The following is a 22,890-nucleotide window of genomic DNA, read 5'->3' as shown; positions in this document are numbered from 1 at the left end:
TTGTGTTGTTTAAATATCACAAAAGACAACATATTAATATATTATAATCATTGGCAACAGATTAATTAGTTATTTCAATACACATATCAACATCACATTTGATTTCATATATGATACATCGATACTTTCCAGGCAAGAACCAATTCCCCATTTTGTTTAATTATTTACAACAATGAACCACATATTCGACATGTAGGCTTCATTTACTTTATTAATTTCTAGGCGCTTTATTTGCATAGTCGAGCGCACTTTCTATACAAAATTTCCTTCCTCCTTTTCACAACATGAATAGTATAATTCGCAAAGGAAAATATCTCTTCCACACTTCCTTTTATGAAAGGTGGTGCCTCATGCATGTTTACTTAATAGTTTTTAGTACTCGGATCTCGTGGAGCCTAAGCCACAACCCAGTAGCTTCCACTTTCCTTTCTTGATTCACACAAGTAGGATAATAAAATCATTACTCAACCACCACTCTGCTATTGACTTGTTTGAGACACAGTTTTTCAAGCTTGAAACGTATGGCGTCCTTTGTAGGCGATGAAGCCTCTTCTAGCTCATTAATGCCACGACCATGCACCTATAAGGTGTTCTTGAGTTTCAGGGGAAAAGACACTCGCAAGGGATTCACTAGTCATCTCTATGCCGCACTCGTCAACAGGGGAATCACAACTTACATTGATGACAAGAACCTTCCAAAAGGCGATCTTATTTCCCATGAACTCCTCAAAGCAATTGAAGAGTCTATGTTTGGTGTGATAGTTCTCTCACCAAACTATGCTTCATCCACATGGTGCTTGGATGAGCTCCAGAAGATTGTTGAGTGCAACAACAACCTGGGGCTGCAGATTGTGGCAGTGTTCTATCATGTCAAGCCTTGTGACGTCAGGCATCAAATTGGAGCCTTTGAAGAAGCTTTCAAGAAACATGAACTAAGATTTGGACAAGAGAGTGACAGAGTTAGAAGATGGAGAAACGCGTTAAAACAAGTTGCCAGTTATTCAAATTGGGACTCTGAACAATTCAAGTAAGTTATCATCTCACTATTAAACTCATTTGTTTTGCTGTCCTATATTACGTGCCATAAATATGAATATAGACTGTCATCTTTCTTTTATGATGTGAGCAAAATCTAAATCTCGGAGCTGTTTGCTGTATAATTTGGATCTGTTCTAAATCAAATATCTTTCAGATTATAGTAGTTTTAAAACTTACACGTATAGTCATATTCCAATCGCCGGTTTTATACTTCTATCAACTAATGAGGTTATATCCGACTTCTATAGCCCTTATAAAAAAAAAAAAAAAATCAACTTCTATAGCTAACAATTAACCATTAACCAATGTCGTAATGAATTCGTTTACATTTAAGGTGTGATGCTATCTGTTTACATCTAAGAGACGATGTAACATAATTGTTTAGAGGAGGAAGAATGATATTGAGTTGGAAAGAATATTAGAATGACAGGTTTACTAATTTGCTATTAATATTTTGGAAAATTTAGATATCATCTTAGTTATCAAGAATTTACCTCTCCACAACTTTGATATCAAATTTTTTGTATTCTAATAGATAGATAGATAGTTAAATAGATGTGCAGTGGAAACTATTAAACAATTTCAGCAAGAATAGAAATTTTGGAACACTTATATTATTCTCCTTAGGATTTTGTTTTCCTATTCTTAGAAGTTCTTTTTCTATAAGAAAGGTTATTGTTACTTCATTTTGTTTTTCATTATTGCCAAACTTGACACAAAAAATGCTTTCTTGTATAGGAACGAGGCCATACTCGTTGAAAGTATTGCTCAACATATACATGAAAGATTGATTATGAAATTACCATCTTCTATGAAGAATCTAGTAGGGATTGATTCAAGGTTGGAACAAGTTGTTAGACACATTGGTCTTGGGGGGAATGATGTTCGCTTCATTGGCATATGTGGAATGGGTGGCATAGGTAAGACAACTATTTCTAGAAGAGTCTATGAAACCATTAGAAGTGAATTTAAAGCTAGTTGCTTTCTTGCCAATGTAAGAGAGACATGTGAGAAAAGAGGTATTGTTCAAATCCAGAAACAACTTCTTGATCGTACGAACATAAATTCTGATACTAGTTTCCACGATGAGTTTGAGGGAAAAGCTATTATTTGTGACTCTTTGTGCCACAAGAAGGTCCTTCTAGTTCTCGATGATGTAGACGATGGAGGCTTATTGGAGAATTTGGCTGGTGAGCAAGATTGGTTTGGTCCTGGAAGCAGAATAATAATCACAACTAGAGATAAACATGTACTAGAAGTGCACGGAGCAGTCAACAGAATTTGTAAGGTTGAAGGGTTAGAGCAAAATGAAGCACTTGAACTCTTTTGTTTGAAAGCTTTTAAAAGGCCAAAACCTGAAGAAGGGTATATGGATTTGTCCAAAGAAGTGGTTGAGTATTGTGATGGTCTTCCCTTGGCACTCGTAGTATTGGGTTCCCATCTTTGTGGACAAACCATTGATGTTTGGCGCAGTGCTATTGAGAAAATAAAGAGCTTTCCTCATGACAAAATTTTTAATACATTGAAAATAAGTTATGATGGTTTAGATCATTCGGAAAAGAATATCTTTTTAGATATTGCTTGCTTTTTCAAAGGACGTGAGAAAGATTATGCAACAAATATATTGAGAAGGTGTGGTTATCATGCTGAAGCAAGCATTTCTGCTTTAATAAATAAATCTTTGCTCAGTATAATAAATGATGATAAGTATGCCGATATGTTGGGGATGCATGATCTGCTTCAAGATATGGGCAAACATATTGTAATTCAAGAGTCTCGTGATGATCCTAGCAGGCGAAGTAGATTGTGGTCTTACACGGATGTTGATCTTGTACTTGCACAAAACAAGGTACGTGCCTTTTTCTTTTTAACAATTGTTATGATGTATAGAGTTAAGATAAGAATTTGATACTGAATAAATATTCTATGTAGGAAAATGAAGCAACTCATAGCATCGTTCTATATAATATGTACTCGGAGATTGAAAGAAATTGGGGAGATTTGGATATAAGAGATTTATCTTTTTCAAATATGTTCAAGCTAAAGCTTCTCATTTTAGATGGCGTGAAAGTTCCCATTCTCTGCAATATTCCTTGTACATTAAAGGTTTTGCACTGGAAAGGTTGTCCAATGGAAACTCTGCCCTTTACAGATGGACGATATGAACTTGTTGAAATTGATTTGTCTTATAGCAAAATTGTACAGTTATGGGATGGAAAGAAGGTAGACCTTTTCATCAACAGCTCTATGAAATTTTATTACATAAATATGTCCAGCAACAAATAGTAACCATGTGGTACTTCTTTTATGTCTTTTATTTTAGGTTCTAAAACTGTTACAGCACTTGAATCTATCCTTCTGCGACAAGCTGAAGCAAACGCCAGATCTTTCTGGGGCGCCCAATCTTAAAACACTTAATCTTCATAGGTGTGAGGAGTTGAATTATATTCATCCATCTCTCGCACACCACAAAAGCCTTGTTGAATTGAATTTAATGAACTGTAAGAGTCTTGAAACACTTGGTGATAAATTGGAGATGAGTTCACTCGAAAAACTATATCTGTTCTCCTGCAGTAGTTTGAGAAGACTGCCAGAATTTGGGAAATGCATGAAACAGTTATTGATTCTTAATCTGACACTTACAGGTATAGAAGAGTTACCGACGACGCCTGGAAGGTTGGGTGGCGTATCTGAGTTGGACTTGAGTGGATGCAGAAAGCTTACTAGTCTTCCCTTATCACTTGCATGTTTTGTTGGCCTAAAGAAGTTAGAGTTAAGTCGATTTGTGGAGCTTAGTTGTGTTCCATACAGCACTCATGGGTTAGAGTCCCTCACAGCTTATGATAAGTCTGACAACCCAAATATAGTTGGACTTTTGTGTTCTCTCTCTCGCCTCACCTCTTTGAGTACCCTGAAATTATACCGATGTTTTCCCACTTCTAGAAAAGAGTGGAACCTTTACTACAATCTTGGCCACTTAACGTCCTTGACGGATTTGGATTTATCACGCAACTATTTTTTAAGAGTTCCAATAAGTATCCATGAACTTCCCAGGCTTACACGTTTGAATCTAAATGATTGTCGTTTTCTGAAGGTTTTACCAGAGCTTCCATCAAGTCTACGAGAATTACAGGCACAGCGTTGTCATTCACTGGATGCATCCAACGTGAATGATGCGATATCAAAGGCGTGTTGTGGCTTTGCAGAATCAGCTAGCCAAGATCGTGAAGATGTCTTGCAAATGTTGATCCCTGGGAAGGAAATTCCAGCTTGGTTTGAGCATCAGGAACAAGATGATGGAGTATCAGTGTCATTCCCGCATAATTGCCCTTCAACTGAAATCATCACGCTTGCTCTCTGTTTCCTATTAGATGGTTTCACGTTCTTACAAGAACAGCCATCGGTGGTCTGCAACGGTAAAGAATTCATCAACACGAGTTTATTGAAGATGTCACCGGGGACATCTTCTAAGCAATTGTTCATTGTCTGCCTGAACGGTTTCTGTTTTAGTGAGCAGTTATGCCAAGACAATCGCTTCCAAATGCTAGTTCCTTCTTGTGGTTACTTTAATAATATCCGAGTGCTTAGATCTGGAGCATGTTGGGTGATTAAGCAAGACAGTGAAGGTTTCAAGAAAAGAAAATCCAAAACAGGGAAAAGGAAAGCAACTCTTGAACTGGAGATTGACATGATGTCACATTCTTCACCTTCCAGGAATAAGATGTTGGTGGTTGCCCCTCCACTTAATGAACTAGAGGAATAGCGTGCCTCCCACAGCTGAGGGCGCTATTTGCCGTTTGGCATCTGGCAAAAGCTTTGACCCACCTCAACTCTTATCTCTCTTCCCTTTGCATCCCGCTTCCCACAGCACTTAGTTCTCACAGCTCATCAGCTTAGATCTCTTCAGCTAAATGGTTCCCCAGATTTGAAGCTTTTGATAGGCCTCATTGCATCCATCCAACTGCCATGGGAACCCCAGAAAGAAATATAAATCTTGGGCACAAACGGAACAAGGGAAGGGCGTATATATATTTGGGGGCTGATACTAGTCGTTCTTTAGAGGTCTTGTGCTTACGAAATTTGGCCATTTGTTTCTTATGGAGAATTATATCTACTGAAGCTCTCCTTTATGTCACGTTCAAGGTTGCTTCAGTTAGTCCTCAAAAATCAGGTAATTTATTCTATTTTTTATGTATCTATCTCTCTTGGCTTCAGTTAAGTTGAAATTAAGATTAATTCAGTTTATATAAATCCAAGTTAAGAATTTGATGATTCTGTTATCATAACTTAGGAAAAGGCGAAAGAAGAGTAAGAAAATAATTTATATTGTTGAAATGTAAGAAAGTAAGAAAGAAGTCTAATTTTTTTTGTTATGGAAGTAAAAGTAGTTATATACTTTAACATTGTAATTTTTTGTGTTTTTCAAAATTGTGGAAAGTACACAAATCATAGGGTTCGATTTTTGTACCTCAAATATTTTACTTTTTTTTTTAACACAAATCGGACGGTCCGATTTGTGTACCTCTAGAAATCGGGCAGTCTGATTTATTTACCTCTAATAAATCAGGCGGTCCGATTTCTATTTCTCTAATTAAACGGTTCTACATTTGAGAATAACACCCCAACAATCCATATTTTAAAAAACACCATTACTACTCCAATATTAAAAATAAAATGTTCAAGAAAGAAAAGAAAAGAAAAAAAAAAGAAAAAAAATTAAAAGAATCTCTGTCACAAAAGAGTAGAGACCAAAAATAAAAATACTCTAAAACACTGTATGCCATATGAGAACAAATGAAACATGTTTAAGCCTTAGTGCCAAATGTTTAAAGGCGGAACACCCACAAATTTGAGCCTTAGTGCCAAATGTTTAAAGGCGGGAACACCCACAAATTGATAATCATTGAGTACAGGGATAACCCACGAATTATTGTGTGTTGATCTTGGAGACGCCCATGAACTGATGATCATTGTTTCCCCTTGTGCGTATATTAATGGCGTTGAGCTTTGCGTCGATTGCCAGTGGTCCTAAACCGATGGTACTCTTAACCACAGACATGTGTGTACGAAGGACATAATGGAAAACCATATCTGAGACTGGTTCTTAGGTAATGTCGGGTTGCAGGGTATAAACTGACACATGAGCTCATGACCTGCACAGGGCTAGACATGCATTAGAGAATATTTCTTTGTGATGTGTTTTTTGTGTATATGTGTGGGTGCTTTGTATGTATTTTATGATTGTAGGACTTCTATATTCTTTATATTGAATGTATTCTGTTGTTGTCGCTGTTGGCTAATAATAGTAAAATGAACTTAACTTCTAACTTTGGCCCTATTAAGGACTCTCTAATTCTTACCCCTTCTTTTCAACCCTTTCAGCTACAGGTGCGAAAGTTTACTGCGAAACTGCAAAAACATAGAAGTGCTTTTATTTTAGAGGGGTAGACTTGTATTTGTTGTTCATTGAATAACTATAATGTATTGCTAATAATCATGTGATTATTATTGATTGGAAGCCTTTGATGAATAATTTTTAATGAATAAAAGTAAAATTTACTAATTTTTTTCCTAAAATTGAGAACGCGTTAACGTCGTAAAAACTTATTATTAAATAGATAATAAAGGAAAACATGCCAATAACACCTTGCTTTTGGGACGATTATGACCTACTAGAAGTTTGGTCGTTACACCCGCCATAATTTATTTTGAAAAAAATTATTTTTTTTTTCAAGTTAACTATGATAAAAAAATAAAATTTGAATTTGATAACCAATTAATTATAAAAAATACCTGATAATCAATTGAAGAACAAAAATTATTAGGACACGTGTAAATTATGATTGTTGGCAGTTAGTTAATAAGACTGTTATGAAGTAAGCACCATATATATAACCACCTTGCATTTCGGTAATGAATGAGAAAATTCTTCTCATTTCTCCATGATTCACCATCGCTAAGTAAAGTAATTAGTGCACATGAAAAAACAACGTAAATGAGAATGCCTTTCCAATTCAAAATGGATTGAGCTAATTCTATCATCATGGTAGCATACAGGGGAAAAGTAGCACATATGAAAGCAGCAAAAAAATCCATGGTACTCTTCACCCGATGGAGAAAAGTACCGATTTCAGAATCAATAAATTCCACTATGAATAATTGATTATTGAACTATCAGAACTCAGAAGCATAACTTAATATATACAAATGGATCTGCTCATCCTTTTACAATAAAAGACATATTACAAGATGTGTATTAGAAAGTTAAAAGAATAATGAAATCCTCAAACGTACACAAGCCTTCCTACAAATACCTCTAAACTCTATCTATATACTCTACTCTTATTCAATGGATAACCACCAATATGATTCGCAATGTTCTCAGGTCTCTACAATCAAGTGATGAAACCCATTCAGCAAATTGCTTCAAACAATCATTAGTATAAACAATATTATCAATAACGGTTCTTTGGAAATTAAAAGCCTTTCCTGGCTTTGTTATAAAGGAAAACATGAGTTATTAGTTAATCCAATAACAAGAAATGACTAGGATTTTATTTTAAGCCACTACCACCAGTACACCGTGTGTTGCTTTGTGATGAGAGGTCCCTGGATATTCTGAAACATACCGCAAAGAACGACTATCACTCTATTTAGCAGGTTTTTACACCATTGCTGTTAAGATCATGTCAACGAATCCAAGCATACCTCAGAACTTCTTAACAGAGTAGGCAGGACAAGTATCCATTCTATAAGCTTAACAAAGCACATGTGAGTAAGGAGAAAGTTAAGTATCCAACCGGCTCTGAGATTTGAAGCTGATAACACAAAATAATGTCATTAGTGAGCTAAAAAACTAGGCAAAGAAAGCATTAGAAAAGAAGTTACAGCAAAGGAAGAAAAATAAAATGATTCCTCCAATGCCAAGAAACTTTATAGAGCGTAATTGATCACCTTTATTAGATTGAAGCAACAAAATTTTCTAGTAAATCCATGCCTTTTCAGTCAATGTATCTTACCTTCAGAAAAATATATTGTTCAAATCTATACTTTATAAGATACCTATATCCCATAATTCTATCTGAATTTGCAATTTACTAGCAACTTAATATTGAAGTCTGCAGCATGCTACAATCAATTTATGATTACTACATCAACATTAACATATCTTTTAGTAATTTCACAAAATAAAAATTTTATTTTTATATCCTTCATACCATGACTATAAAAGGAAATATCTTACACCAATATTAAGACAACAATTCATTTTCGACAACCATCACATTAGAAGTTTTCAAATTAAAGAAGGATACAAAATCAAAACTAGAAAGGCACTTGCACTGCTAATCTTTTGATACAATTCAAGATGAACTTGATTGAAAAATGGAAGATATAAAGGTATCTAGGCACAGAGAGTTGCTTTTGTCCAATGTGTATTGTTTTCTTTGAAAGCTGGACCTTGACATAGTTGCAAAGGAAGGATGTTTGCAAATTGAAAATATGCAGCTGTTTTAAGACAAAAATCAGCATATTAAAGGCTTAACAAGTAAGAACTTTAAAGAATGTGAGATTAAAAATTAGCTGTTAATCAAACATTAGTAATCAAAGTTCTAACGGGGTATATCAAAGACATACCCCACAGCACTAGACAACATAGGTTATTCTTTACCAGTAATCACAGATCAAAACAACCGGAAACTTGCAAGAATTGCAACTAAGTTGACATCCGTACTTGCCATGGCCTGCAGATTTTCTCCTTCCTTCTGTAATGAATCTGAATCTGTCCCGTTATTCTTGATAAATCTCACTCTGCTGCAGCATCAAAAGATTAAAAAATTGTCAATCTCAAGCGATCTTCCTAAAAACCCTCCAACATAGTAAAAAAGTTGCTATAACCTCATTGCGACAATTTCCACATAAAACCAAGGTTAAATTTTTTTTTCCTCAAGATATTGAAAGAAAAAAGAAAAAAAAAATAGAAAAGCCATCTCACATGAACTCAAATACAACATCCAAATGCTCAATTCATATTCGAAACATGCAATTTAACACACATGCACATTCCCAGTAATCACACAATACAAACTCTCCTCTATCAGAACCTGACACAGTGACACAGTATCTTTTCCAAAAATTGAAAGGAAAAGAATTACAAACTAAAATACGAACTTCAAATACTCATATTTATATAAACTCAACTGATCTTCGGCTTGAATAATTTCAACTTAACCCAAGCCAGATATATCCATAAAAATAGAACCAATTACCTGATTTTTGAGCACTAACTGAAACAACATGAAAGGTGACATAAAGAACAATTAATATCAGCCCCAAATATATCTGCGCCCTTCACTTGCTCCATTTGTGCCCGAGATTTACATTTCTTTCTGGTATCACATTGCAGTGGATGGATGCAAGGAGATCTGTCAAAAGCTTCAGATCTGGCGAACCATTTAGCTAAAGATATCTAAGGTTGGCAATCATACATGGAATATATTGAGAAACCTGTGTCATGAGCTATGCGAACTAAGTGCTGTGGGAAGCAAAGCGAAGAGACGCAAGTAATGTGGTAGCACGCTCTACCTCTTTTTCATACACTGGAGAGTCAACCACGGGCATTTTATTTCTAGAAGCTGAAGAATGTGAAATCATGTCCATGTTCAGTTTAAGAGTTGCCTTTCTTTCCCTGTTTCATATTTTCTTTTCTTCAAAAGTTGAACGTCTTGCTTGCACACCCAACGTGCTCCAGATCTTTTTACTCGGATTTCACAACAATCACTGGGAAACTGCAGTTGGAAGCGATTATCTTGGCATAACAGGTTACTAAAACTGTAACCATTCAGGCAGAGAATGAGCAAAGTCTTATAATATGATGACATTGACACCTTCAATAATCTCGTGTTGATGAATTCTTTACCGTTGCAGATCACCGATGGCTGTTCTTCAGAGTATTCGTCACCATCTAATAGGAAACAGAGAGCAAGTGCGATGATTTCAGTTGAAGGGGATGAGAGTGATACTCCGTTATCTTCTTCCTGATCCTCAAACCATGCTGGCATTTCCTGATATAACTCAGGCATCAACATTTGCAAGAAGTCTTCACGATCTTGGCTAGCTGATTCTGCAAAGACACAACACGCTTTTGATATAGCATCATATACCTTGGATGCAACCAGTGAACAACAACGGTCTGCTTGTAATACTCTTAGACTTGATGGAATCTCTGGCAAAACCTCCAGAAAACGGCAATGATATAGCTGCAGACGTGTAAGTCTGGGAAGTTCAAGAATACTTATTGGAAGTTGGCAAAAATCATTGTCCGATAAATCCAAATCCGTCAACGACGCTAAATGGCCGAGATTGTAAGAAAGGGTGGGAAGTTCAAGAATACTTATTGGAAGTTGGCAAAAATCATTGTCCGATAAATCCAAATCCGTCAACGACGCTAAATGGCTGAGATTGTAAGAAAGGGTACCAACGTGTAATTTCAGGGTACTCAAAGAGGTGAAGGAAGAGAGAGAACACAAAAGTCCAACAATATTTGGGCTGTCAGAATAATCCTCAACTGTGAGGGACTCTAACCCATGAGTGCTGTATGGAACACAACTAAGCTCCATGAATCTACTCAACACCAACTCCTTTAGGCCAACGAAACATCCAAGTGACAAGGGAAGACTAGTAAGCTTGTCACATCCACTTAAGTCCAACTTAGACACACCAGCAAATTTTCCAGGCGTTGTGGGTAGTTCTTCGGGTAGTTCTTCTATACCTGTATCTGTCAGAATAAGAACCGATAATTGTTTCATGCCTTCCCCAAATTCTGGCAGTCTTCTCAATCTACTGCAGCCATATAAATTCAATTCAACAAGGCTTTTGTGGTGTGCCAGAAACGGGTGAATATAATTCAGCGCCTTACATTCACTAAGATCAAGTGTTTTAAGATTGGGAGCCCCACAAAGCTCTGGCGTTTGCCTCAGCTTATGGCAGTTGGACAGATTCAAGTGCTCTAACTTTTTTAGAACCTGAAAAAACATAAAGAAGTATCACATGGTTACTATTTTTGCAGGAAATGTAATAAAATTTGATAGAGCTCCTCATGAAAAGGTCTACCTTCTTTCCATCCCATAACTGTACAATTTTGCTATAAGAAAGATCAATGTCAACAAGTTCATAGCTTTGATCTGTAAAGGGCAGAGTTTTCATTGGACAACGTCTCCAGTGCAAAACCTTTAATGTACAAGGAATATTGCAGAGAATGGGACCTTTCACGTTATCTAAAATGAGAATCTTTAGCTTGCACATATTTGAGAATGATAAATCTCTTATATCCAAAACTCTCTGCTTCCCCTTAAACCCCCACTCCATCTTATTATATAGAACAATGCTATGAGTTGCTTCAATTTCCTATACACACACAAATAAATAAACAATAGAATATTAAATACATTGTCAAATTGTTATTTTAATTCTATGCATCCTATAGTTGAGGAAAACAATACTTACTTTCTTTTGAGTAAGTACAAAATCAACATCCTCATAACACCATACATATAATAGTTACTCATTATCGAATTCTTATCTTAATTCTATACATCATACAATCGTTTAGAAAAAAAAGGAAGCATACCTTGTTTTGTGCAAGTACAAGATCAACATCCTTGTAAGACCACAATCTGCTTTGCTTGCTAGGATCGTCGCGACATTCTTTTATTACAATATATTTTCCCATATCTTCGAGCAGATCATGCATCTCCAATGTCTCCTTGTAGTACTCACCAATAGCGAGCAAAGATTTATTTATTAAAGCAGCAATGCTAGCTTCTACATGATAACCACACCTTTTCCATATATTTGTTGCATAATCTTTCTCACGTCCTTTGAAAAAGCAAGCAATATCTAAAAAGATATTCTTTTCCGAATGATCTAAACCATCATAACTTATTTTCAATGTATTAAAAATTTTGTCATGAGGAAAACTCTTTATTTTCTCAATAGCACTACGCCAAACATCAATGGTTTGTCCACAAAGATGGGAACCCAATACTACAAGTGCCAATGGAAGACCATCACAATACTTAACCACTTCTTGGGACAAATCCATATACCCTTCTTCAGGATTTGACCTTTTAAAAGCTCTCAAACAAAAGAGTTCAAGTGCTTCGTCTTGTTCTAACCCTTCAACCTTACAAATTCTATACGCTGCTCCATGCACTTCTAGTACATGCGTATCTCTAGTTGTGATTATTATTCTGCTTCCAGGACCAAACCAGTCTTGTTCACCAGCCAAATTCTCCAACAAGCCTCCATCGTCTACATCATCAAGAACAAGAAGAACCTTCTTATGGCATAAAGAGTGACAAATTATCCCCTTTCCCTCAAACTCATCATCGAATCTAGTATCTGAATTTATGTTCATACAATCCAGAAGTTGCTTCTGTAGTTGAACAATACCTCTTTTCTCAGATCTCTCTCTTACATCCGCAAGAAAGCAACTAACTTTAAATTCGCTTCGAATGGTTTCATAGACTCTTCTAGCAATAGTTGTCTTACCTATGCCACCCATTCCACATATGCCAATGAAGCGAACATCATTCCCCCCAAGACCAATGTGTCTGACAACTTCTTCCAACCTTGAATCAATCCCTACGAGATTCTTCATAGAAGATGGTAATTTCATAATCAATCTTTCATGTATATGTTGAGTAATGCTTTCCACGAGTATGGCCTCGTTCCTATACAAGAAAGCAATTTTTGTGTCAAGATTGGCAATAATGAAAAACAAAATAGAGTAACAATAACCTTTCTTATATAAAAAGAACTTCTATTAGAACTTAGAAGAGGAAAACAAAATCCTAAGGAGAATAATATAAGTGTTCCAAAATTTCTATTCTTTCTCAATTTTTGTATTTTGACTATTTTCTAATGCACATATATTTAACTCTCTCTCTCTCTCTCTCTATCCGATTTATAATACACAAATTTTGATACCAAAGTTGTGGAAAGTTAAATTCTTGAAAAAAGTTAAATACTTGATAACTAAGATGATCTCAAAATTTGCCATAATGTCGATAGCAAATTAGTAAACTATTCTAATATTCTTTCCAACAAAATCTCATTCTTCCTCCTCTTTAAACAATTACGTTACATAGTTTCTTAGATGTAAACGGGTAACATCACACCTTATATGTAAATGAATTCTTTACGTTACTGACCCACTGATTAATAGTTAATTGTTAGCTATAGAAGTTGATACCTCATAAGTTGATAAAACTATAAAACCAGCGACTGCTTTAATTTGGAATATGACCATATGTGTAAGGTTTGAATCTATCATAAATAATAGTTGGTAACTTCAATGATGACAGATGATATTGTGAACAGTTAAATAGTTTGATATGTTTAATTAAACACCATCGGTGAAACATGAAAATGCATCATTGATCACCTAAATAATATTGTTTAGATCTGAAAGAAATTTCATTGAGAACTGATCCAAATTATACAGCAAACACATCCTGATAAGATTTAGATTTTGCTCACGTGATAAAGGAAAAAAAGACACTCTATATTCATATATATGGCAAATAATTTAGGACAACAAAACAAATGAGTTTAATGGTAAGTTAGCTTACTCGAATCGTTCAGAGTCCCAATTAGAATAACTGACAACTTGTGTTAAGGCATTTCTCCATCTTCTAACTCTGTCACCTTCTTTTCCGAATCTGAGTTCATGTTTCTTGAAAGCTTCCTCAAAGGCTCCAATTTGATGCCTGACGTCACAAGGCTTAACATGATAGAACACTGCCACAATCTGTAGGCCCAGGTTGTTGTGCACTCAACAATCTTGTGGAGCTCATCTAAGCACCATGTGGAGGAAGCATAGTTGGGTGAGAGAACTATGACTGCAAACATAGACTCTTCAATTGCTGTGAGGAGTTCATCTGAAATAAGATCGCCTTTGCGAAGGTTCTTGTCATCAATGTAGGTTGTGATTCCCCTGTTGACAAGTGCAGTATAGAGATGGCTAGTGAATCCTTTGCGGGTGTCTTCTCCCCTGAAACTCATGAACACCTTATAGGTGCACGGTCGTGCCATTAATGAGCTAGAAGACGCTTCAAGCTTGAAAGGCTGTATCTCAAACAAGTCAACAGCAGAATTGTGGTTGAATACTGATTTTATGACCCTTAGTATTATTATTAGCAGACCCTCTAAAGAGATTTGTGTGAATCGACAAAGGAAAGTCAATGGAAGCTACTGGATGGTAGGTAGGTTTCACGCTGAGTACTAAACAAGTGGACATGAGAGTGTAAGTTTTGCAGAGTTAAGAAACGGAGTTAACTTGTTTCTTTACTCTCTCTCTCTTAGGAGTCATTATTTTTTTCAATTTCTCAAATCTCAATCTCTTTCCTAGCGGGTAGTGTCTAGTGTGACCAGCCACTCTTACAGCCAAAACTTCCATGGCTTCTCCTTCCTTTCTTTGCAGACAACATTTCAATCTGTGCTTCTCCGTTGCTTTCATTCACAGTCATGACCCTTCCTTCACTCCTCCATTGGAAGTAGATCTGAAGACCCACGAAACGAGGTGTGGCATCTTCCTTCATCACTGAGTGTTGCGGTTGCCATAACTTTGCGTCCCTTGCTGTCGTCGACAATCACATTGTGCCCCTCCTCCCACACCTCCTCCATACGCCACTTTCCTTTTATTTCTGAGGTAAGATTTGGGATTTTTTTTTTCCAATTCCTTAGTTTTTTTTTTCTTCTGATGAGTTTTCTTATTGTGTTGCTGTTGTTATGTTCAACATTTTTTTGGAGGACCGACCAAAAAAAAAAAAACATTTTTTTGGAGGGATTTTGTTCAATGTTAAGGTTCGTTCAGTGTTATAACATATTAACATTTATGCTTAGTGGGAAAATAGATGAAAAAAAACAACTGAATGAAGTGTTGCTGTGTTGGAGAGACATCTCCTGACCAGAAATTAAAAGAATTAAAGCTTACTTAAGATCAAATTGAGATTATATGAAGTGTAGATGTGTCGCCGTCTAAAATGAGTTATGACTACAGGAAAATTGTTTTTTATAAAGTCTAATCAATTCAAATATAAGTTAAATAAAAGAGCATAAATATTTTTAATAATTTGATAAGTACTAGAATGAATAGTTATATATTATTTTAAAAAGGGTTAACCACTAAAAATGTCTCAAAATTATTCAAACGCTAACAAAAATGCACCGAATTTTATTATCGACAAAAATACATTTAAATAATTTAAAAACACAACAACAATACCCAACAGTAAATATATATTTTCAAAAAATACCTTAGAGATTTAATTTTGATGTAATTTTTTGCAAGAATGATTAAAAAAATAAGATATTATTATATGTAAAAATTGGTGATTTTTCGTTAAGTATATATTTTTTTATAATTTTTTTTGTTAACAACTAATAATACTTTTAAAAAATTATAAAACAATATATACATAATAAAAAATCACCAAATTTTAAGAATAATAATATCTCATTTTTATAATCATGCTTGCAAAAAATTACATCAAAATTCAATCTCTAATATATTTTTAAAAATACATATTTAATGTTAGTTTTTTTTTTGCAAGATTATCTAACATTAAATATGTATTTCTCAAAAAATACATTAGAGATTGAATTTTGATGTAATTTTTTGCAAGCACGATTAAAAAAATAAGATATTATTATCCTTAAAATTTGGTGATTTTTCGTTGAGTATATATTTTTTTGTAATTTTTTTATTAACAACTAATAATACTTTTAAAAAATCATAAAAAAATATGTATTTAGAAAAAAATCACCAAATTTTAAGAATAATAATACCTCATTTTTTTAATTATGCATGTAAAAAATCACATAAAAATTCAATCTCTAAGACATTTTTTAAAAATATATATTTATTGTTGGATATTGTTGTTGTATTTTTAAATTATTTAAAGACATTTTTGTCGATAGTAAAATTCAGATGTTTTTTTGTCGGCGTTTGAAAAAATTGGGGGCGTTTTTTGTGGTTAACTCTTCAAAAAAAACATAAAATAGATCAATATGATTGAATTATGTCGGTAACATATGTTTTTTTGAAACATACAACATCCAGGAACTCAAGAAGTAATAGATACTCATTATAGATTACTACTCTTGAATTATGTATTCAAGCATTTATTCCTGAAAAATATTTTTAAAAAAACCGAATGAATTTTGCAACCAAATGACTAGACAATACATTTATAATCCACATACGACAATATAAACATTATTATTTTATTCTTTGTTTCATCCATTATTTGTATTGGTTCCACTAAAATATATATGTAATAATCCAAATGCAACTCTTATTTTTGCTATTCAAATTTATGGGTTTTTGATTCTTAATATCAATCCCGGTATCATATAAAAAAATTGAGTAATATTTTTAGCATTTCCAAAAGGTAATTAATTAAATAGTTGGAATAACTAATAAGTGAATCAATAAAGAGTTTTCACCATACTTGGTTTGATTTCTATACTTCCAGAAATCAAACCAAGTGCTGAAGATAGTTCAAACCCAAGAAACTTCACTCTTCTATAATAAGAGTAAACGGTCAAGGATTGAAGTGAGAGGAAAAGAGCACTAGTTTCGGTCCTCATAGTTTCTTGAGCTATTTTTGTTCTTTTCCTTCATAGTTTTCATCTTGTAATTTTTTTCTCAGTTTAGTCTGTCTGAGTTTTATTGGTAAAAGACAAACATAGTGCGGTTTGTAAAAAAAAAACAGTGAGTGAAAAAGGCAGTGAGCTAGACTTGGAGAAAAAAACTTAAGTTATTTCAGAAATCCTTTCTAAGTGTTTCTATTTTGTGTTATGATCTTGAGTGGATTCTTTTGCATGTTGAGTTCGCACTTTGCTATTAAAAGTTAGGGTGAGTCACAGTCAAGTTCAGGTTGAGTTAGAATCTGGACTTGTCCCAGATAGGATTGGGGTAAATTTTAAAGAAAATTGCTGATTGTAATTAGTTGAAAAGATAGTAAAATTTCATCATTGTTATGATGGAAATTGGATGTAGGCTATATATATTACATTGGATAGCCAAACCAGAATACATTCGTGTGTCATTCTCTACTCTTTTTTCTGTTACTGGCAACGTAAGAGACAAAAATAAAGTGTCTCCTGATTTTTCTACTCAGCAATATTTCACTATAACAATTCTTACAAACAACTCGGTTCTGTCTCCTATTGTATAAGGAGACAAAATCAAAGTATCTCCTATGTTTTTTCTACAAAAAGTATAATTACAAACAAAATTTAAAAAGAGGCCAAAATTCAACTTCTTTCTCTTAACCACTGATAATCATGCAGATCACTTTTTATTTCATTAATAGAATCATGCCAGAAATCATCATTTCTTCCACATAGGTCGGAACCTAATACCTCAATTGCCAATGGAAGAGCTTTAGTATAGTTGACCACTTGTTATATATTTGTTCAACAATGCTTTCCAGGAGTTTTGCTTCATGGCAGCCAAGGAGGAAACTATGATTTTTAATCTCTAGATAATGATTCAGAGTTTATACGACCTCCTTAATTTGTATTTATATTATAACTTTGAGTTGAAAAAAGGGTAATAACTTTATACACATTTTTTTTATCGTATTTTCAAATTTTTTAAAATTTTATTTGTTGTTAGTATCTTTTAAAATTTGTTTTGTCCGTACTACAAACTTTCAGGTAGTACTTTAGTAGTTTACTCTAACTTTTTTTTTAAATAAAAAACGCGACTAACTAACATCTAACAAAATTAAAGAACAATTCTAGAATGAAAAAGCAGAAAAGAAAGTCAAAGAAGTACAAAAAGTTTTTCACAAAACAAATAAAAAAGACATTATATACTCAAATTCATTCTTTTTTATTTTGTTGAAGGGAAATGGGAGTATCCCCACCTGATGTTGGTGCAAGTCGGGGGCACAACCCGACATATAGTTCTATGTTCTGTATGCAAAAAACTATTGCAGATTCAGGGGACTAGCACTGATAGCAGCGATTTGAGAAGAAATTCATGTTTTGCTTGTTGCCACAATCAAATCCAAAGAAAGATGATGCATGGTACTTATATTTGAGACAATCCATCTGAATTTCCAAAGGAAGCTGTTCGCTTGAATCAGTGGACAGATACATGTTTTGTTATAATTTATAAAAGTATGCATATCTTGACCGAGCAAGTAAAGAGAATCTGTAATCTCAACAAAAGATCCATGAACCACAAAAATATGCCACATTCTTTCTTTTATTAGATAAGCTTGGCCGCCTCCTCAAATGGAAAATTATATAATTTTATTTTAGGGAAGAAATTACGTTTATCATGAGTGCATTTTATCTTAGGTGCTAACCTTTTACAAAATAAATAACAGGAGGAGAAGGTGAGATGATGTTCATGTTGCTGTTTCAGTTCCAGCTTTCATCAAATCTTGAATGTCTTGCTTACATACCCAGCGGGCTCCTGAACTCTCTACTGTGATATCTCCATAATAATCGTTAGGAAATAACATTTGGAAGAGATAATCTTGGCAAGATTGGTCAACAAAACAGTCACTTCTCAAGCATAGAAGGAAAAAATGCGGAGAATATCCAATCACCGGCATTGCAAGTAAAGTCTCGGTGATGAATTCTTCGCCATTGCAGATAACCGAAGGCTCTCCTCTGATGCGCCTTGATTTTGATCTCAATCGGAAACAGATAGCAAGTGCAATGGTTTCAGTATGTGGAAATGTGGCTGTTATTCCGTTACCTTCTTCCCTATGGACAAACCATGATGGTATTTCCTCCCCTGCAACCAACATTTGCATGACGTCATCACCATCTTGGCTAGCTGATGCTGCGAAGGCACAGCACGCCTTTGATATAACATCATTGACATCGGATGCATCCAGTGATTTACAACGCGATGCCTGCAATTCTCTCAGACTTGATGGAAGCTCCGGCAAAAACTCCAGATTACGGCAATCATTTAGGTCCAGATGCCTGAGCCTGGGAAATTCATGGATGCTTATTGGAACCTCAACACATTTGTTCCACGATAAAAGCAATGAGGTTAGAGTAGAAAGAGAATCCAAAGATTGAAGGAGAAGATTTGGGCAGTCAGAAACATTCAAAGCCGTGAGGGACTTTAACCCAGATATGGTGTCTGGAAGGCAAGTAAGCCTTTTGCATCCTTGTAAGTCCAACTCAGATAGGCCAACCAAATTTCCAATCGTCGTGGGTAGCTCTGTTATGCCTGTACAACTCAAAGTAAGAATGGATAACTGTTTCATGCATTCCCCAAATTCTGGTAGTTTTCTCAAACTATTGCACTCATATAGATCTAGTTCCTTGAGTGAACTCATCTCCAATTTATCTCCAAGCGTTTCGAGACTTCCACACTTGATTAAATTCAATTCAAGAAGGTTTTTATGGTGTATGAGAGATTGGTGAATGTCATTCAGCTCTGAACAGCATGAAAGATCAAGTGTTTCAAGATTGGAAGCCCCAGAAAGATCAGGCGTTTGCTTCAGGTTGTGGCTGTTTGACAGATTTAAGTACTTCAACTTTTCTAGAAACTGAACAAATGAAATATCAGAGCATTACTATCTTTGCTGTAAATGTTAATGTAATAAAACTTGATAGTGCTTTTTGATGAAAAGGTTTACCTTTTTTCCATGCCACACGTGTACAATTTTGCTAAGATACAGATCAATTTCAACAAGTTCATAGTGTCCATCTGTAAGGGGTAGAGTTTCCATTGGACAACCACTCCAGTGCAAAACTCTTAACGTACAGGGAATATTGCAGAGAATGGGAGATTTCACGCCGTCTAAAATGAGGAGCTTTAGCTGACATATGTTTGAGAAAGCTAAATCATTCCAATACAGTTCATCCCGCTTGTCGTATAGAACAATGCTACGTGTTGCTTTAGTTTCCTACATCAAAGAAACCGTTGAAAAGTCTATGCTGATTGAAACAAAATAATAATAATAACAACTAAATAAATTGTGTCCTTAGTTACTTAGGTAGTATATTAATTCTATACATTTTATAATTGTGAAAAAGAGTGGGCACCTACCTTGTTTTGTCTAAGTACAAGATCGATATCGTCTTCACACCACAACCTGCTTCGCTTACTAGCATCATCTGGAGATTCTTGATTTACAATAAGTTTGCCCATTTCTTCAATCAGATCATGCATTCTCAGAGTATCCTCCCCATACTTATCCTGCTCTATTGTGACCAATGATCTATTAATCAAAATATCAATACCAATTTCCGCATGATGACCACATAATTTTAATATCTTTGTTGCATAATCTCTTGATCTTCCTTTGAAGAAACATGAAATATCTAGAAAAATGTTCTTTTCCATGGAATCTAAACCATCATAGCTTATTTTCAATACATCAATAATATCGGAATGGGAAGAATTCTTTATTTTTCCAATAGCACTATGCCAAACTTCAATGGATCTGCAATAAAGATAGGACCCCAACACTTTAAGTGCCAAAGGAAGACCGCCACTATAATTGACTACTTCTTTGGACAAATCCAAAAACCCTTCTGTAGGTTCTGGCAGTTTAAAAGCTTTTGAACAAAAGAGATTAAAGGCTTCAATTTCCACTAATCCTTCAACCTCATAAGTTTCATGCACCCCTTGTTCCTGTAGCAAATGTTGGTCTCTGGTTGTAATTATTATTCTGCTGCCAGAACCAAACCAATCTTGCTCTCCAGCTAAATTCTCTAATTGCTTTTCATGATTTACATCATCAAGAACAAGAAGAACTTTTTTGAGACGTAACGAGTTTTGAAGTATTGCTCTCCCATCATACTCGCTATAAAGAGCAGTTGAACTAATACCCATTTGATCAAGAAGTTGTTTTTGTATGTCAGGAATATCTTTTTTCTCACATCGCTCCCTTACGTCAGCAAGAAAGCAAGCAACTTCAAATCTACTTCGAATAGTTTCAAAGACAGCTCTAGCAATAGTTGTCTTACCTATGCCGCCCATTCCCCGTATGCCTATATAGCGAACATCATTCAATCCAAGGCCTATTTGACAAATCACTTGTTCCACTCTTGAATCAATCCCTATAAGATTCTTCATTGAAGATGGCAACTTTGGAATCAGTATTTCATGTATATGTTTAGAAATGCTTTCCACAAGTGCTGCCTCATTCCTATTCAGGAAAGATATTTCTTTGTAAATCTAGTTAGACAAAGAACGAGAATAAAGAAACAACTTTTTCTTTAGAAAAAAAATTATAATAAGAGAAAGATAAACAATGCAAACTACAAAAATTCTTTCTTTTTCAACCCACGTACTGGAAACTTGTGGATCACACCAGTCCAGTCCAGTTACAATAGTATTATCTTTCGCTCATATTGCCAAACTGAGTCTCACTCTCACCTTGACCTTATTGTCTAAAATTCCCCCATGAGTTTTAGTCTCAAGAAAATCAGTTATAACGAAAGCAGTATTTAAATTGAATTATTACTTGAAAATAGTTAATATCATAATTCTATGTATATTATATTGTTAAACATTTTTAATTATTTATACTTGATATTCCTTAATACCCTCAATTAGATGCCATATTATTAAACTTTTATATTATGTTCTCAAATCCTTAAATCAAGATATTCTATCAAACCTTGAAAATAAAAAACAAAAAACACATGCAACAGTTTTTAGGCTAACATATAATTAGTATTTTAATTTTTATGTTTACTTAAAAATTAAGTGAAAAAGATACTCAAGAAGAAAAGTAGACTATGTCAGCTAAAATAAGATTGTTGGCTATATGTTTAGATATAAAAAAAAAAAAAAAGCTGAAAAAGAGTAAAACAACTAAGCCATTTTGTTTCAACTATCTCTGAGCTTTTGAATCTAATAATATAATTAAATTAATTTTTTACTAAGTCACCTCCCATTTTTTAGGTAAGCACAATTTAATTTTACTTTTATAATTAAAATCTCTCTAATTATCTTATTTTAAAATCTAGTCTCTTATTTTATAGGAAAAGTACACCCACCAAAATTTTGGTGCGGCTAGGTATCCTATCAAAATTTATCCCTTAATTAGTTATTATATATAAAAATTTAACAAAATAATTATAATAATTATTTTTATATATTATATCTCAAATATTCTTAATTTAAATTTTAAACTTCAAAATCATATTCCCTTAAATTTAAATTTAAACCTAATAAAATAAAAATAACAAACTAAAATTAAATTCTAACTAAATTAAAATTAAAATAATACTATCAAAATCATTTTTTCCAGTTCTAAGTGTGGTATATAATTATTAATAAGAGTAATAAACACAATTAATTTTTGGATGAATTTTGGATGTGTTAAAAAATTATTTAGTGTGTAATTAAAAAAAATATAAATACGAATTTGAACAAATTTTGGATGTGTTAAAAATTTATTTTGTTAAAAAAAATATAAGCATAAATTAAATAAATTTTGGATGTGTACTAAAAATATTTTATGTGTTGTCTTATTATTTTAGATGTGTATCAAAGTATTTTATGTGTTATTTTATTATTTTAAATGTGTTATAAACATATGTAAAATAATAAAAAATTACCACAAAAATAATCACGCAAGAAAGAAAAAAAAATGAATGTTTAAACACAACCATATGAAACTAAAATATAATTGGATACGGAAGCAAAGAGGTAATATTATTAATTAATAAGTTAATTTTATTATTTGTTATTTTAAATGTGTCATAAGCATATTTAAAATACTACATCAAATTTTTACAACATATTTAAAATAATATAATTATGTATAATTTAAATTATGAACACATCCA

At 33.8% G+C, this 22,890-nt stretch overlaps 3 protein-coding genes across 4 annotated transcripts in view; 1 reads left to right on the top strand and 2 right to left on the bottom strand.

Moving 5' to 3' along the window:
• Nucleotides 1–394: 394 nt before the first annotated feature.
• LOC107485884 (TMV resistance protein N-like) lies at nt 395–9,575 on the top strand. 2 transcript variants are annotated; one of them, XM_052259907.1, is made up of 6 exons: nt 395–1,027; nt 1,777–2,887; nt 2,971–3,261; nt 3,362–3,539; nt 3,684–5,209; nt 9,443–9,575. In XM_052259907.1, the coding sequence occupies exons 1-5, from the start codon at nt 522–524 to the stop codon at nt 4,799–4,801; spliced, it is 3,204 nt and encodes a 1,067-aa protein (XP_052115867.1). In that variant the 5' UTR covers nt 395–521; the 3' UTR covers nt 4,802–5,209; nt 9,443–9,575. The 2 variants fall into 2 exon arrangements, with proteins under 2 accessions (XP_052115867.1, XP_052115866.1); XM_052259906.1 differs by having other exon boundaries at nt 3,362–5,209.
• Nucleotides 8,867–22,890, bottom strand: part of LOC107485868 (disease resistance protein RPV1) — a 96,804-nt gene continuing 82,780 nt past the window's right edge. The window contains 5 exon segments of the mRNA XM_052259908.1: nt 8,867–11,060; nt 11,149–11,442; nt 11,666–12,770; nt 13,671–13,869; nt 13,872–13,994. Of these exon segments, the coding sequence (XP_052115868.1) occupies nt 9,699–11,060; nt 11,149–11,442; nt 11,666–12,770; nt 13,671–13,869; nt 13,872–13,994 (3,083 nt within the window). The 3' untranslated portion in view covers nt 8,867–9,698.
• Nucleotides 18,353–21,296, bottom strand: LOC107485873 (disease resistance protein RUN1-like). The gene is made up of 3 exons (XM_016106413.3): nt 20,135–21,296; nt 19,722–19,991; nt 18,353–19,631 (listed from the first exon to the last, which is right to left on the bottom strand). Exons 1-3 carry the CDS (start codon nt 21,164–21,166, stop codon nt 18,468–18,470), a joined length of 2,466 nt encoding a protein of 821 aa, XP_015961899.3. The 5' UTR covers nt 21,167–21,296; the 3' UTR covers nt 18,353–18,467.

This window comes from Arachis duranensis, chromosome 4, assembly GCF_000817695.3.
Source record: "Arachis duranensis cultivar V14167 chromosome 4, aradu.V14167.gnm2.J7QH, whole genome shotgun sequence".
Classification (NCBI taxonomy): domain Eukaryota; kingdom Viridiplantae; phylum Streptophyta; class Magnoliopsida; order Fabales; family Fabaceae; genus Arachis; species Arachis duranensis.
The sequence above is the reverse complement of the archived record's forward strand: the minus strand, read 5'-3'. Positions and strand labels throughout refer to the sequence as shown.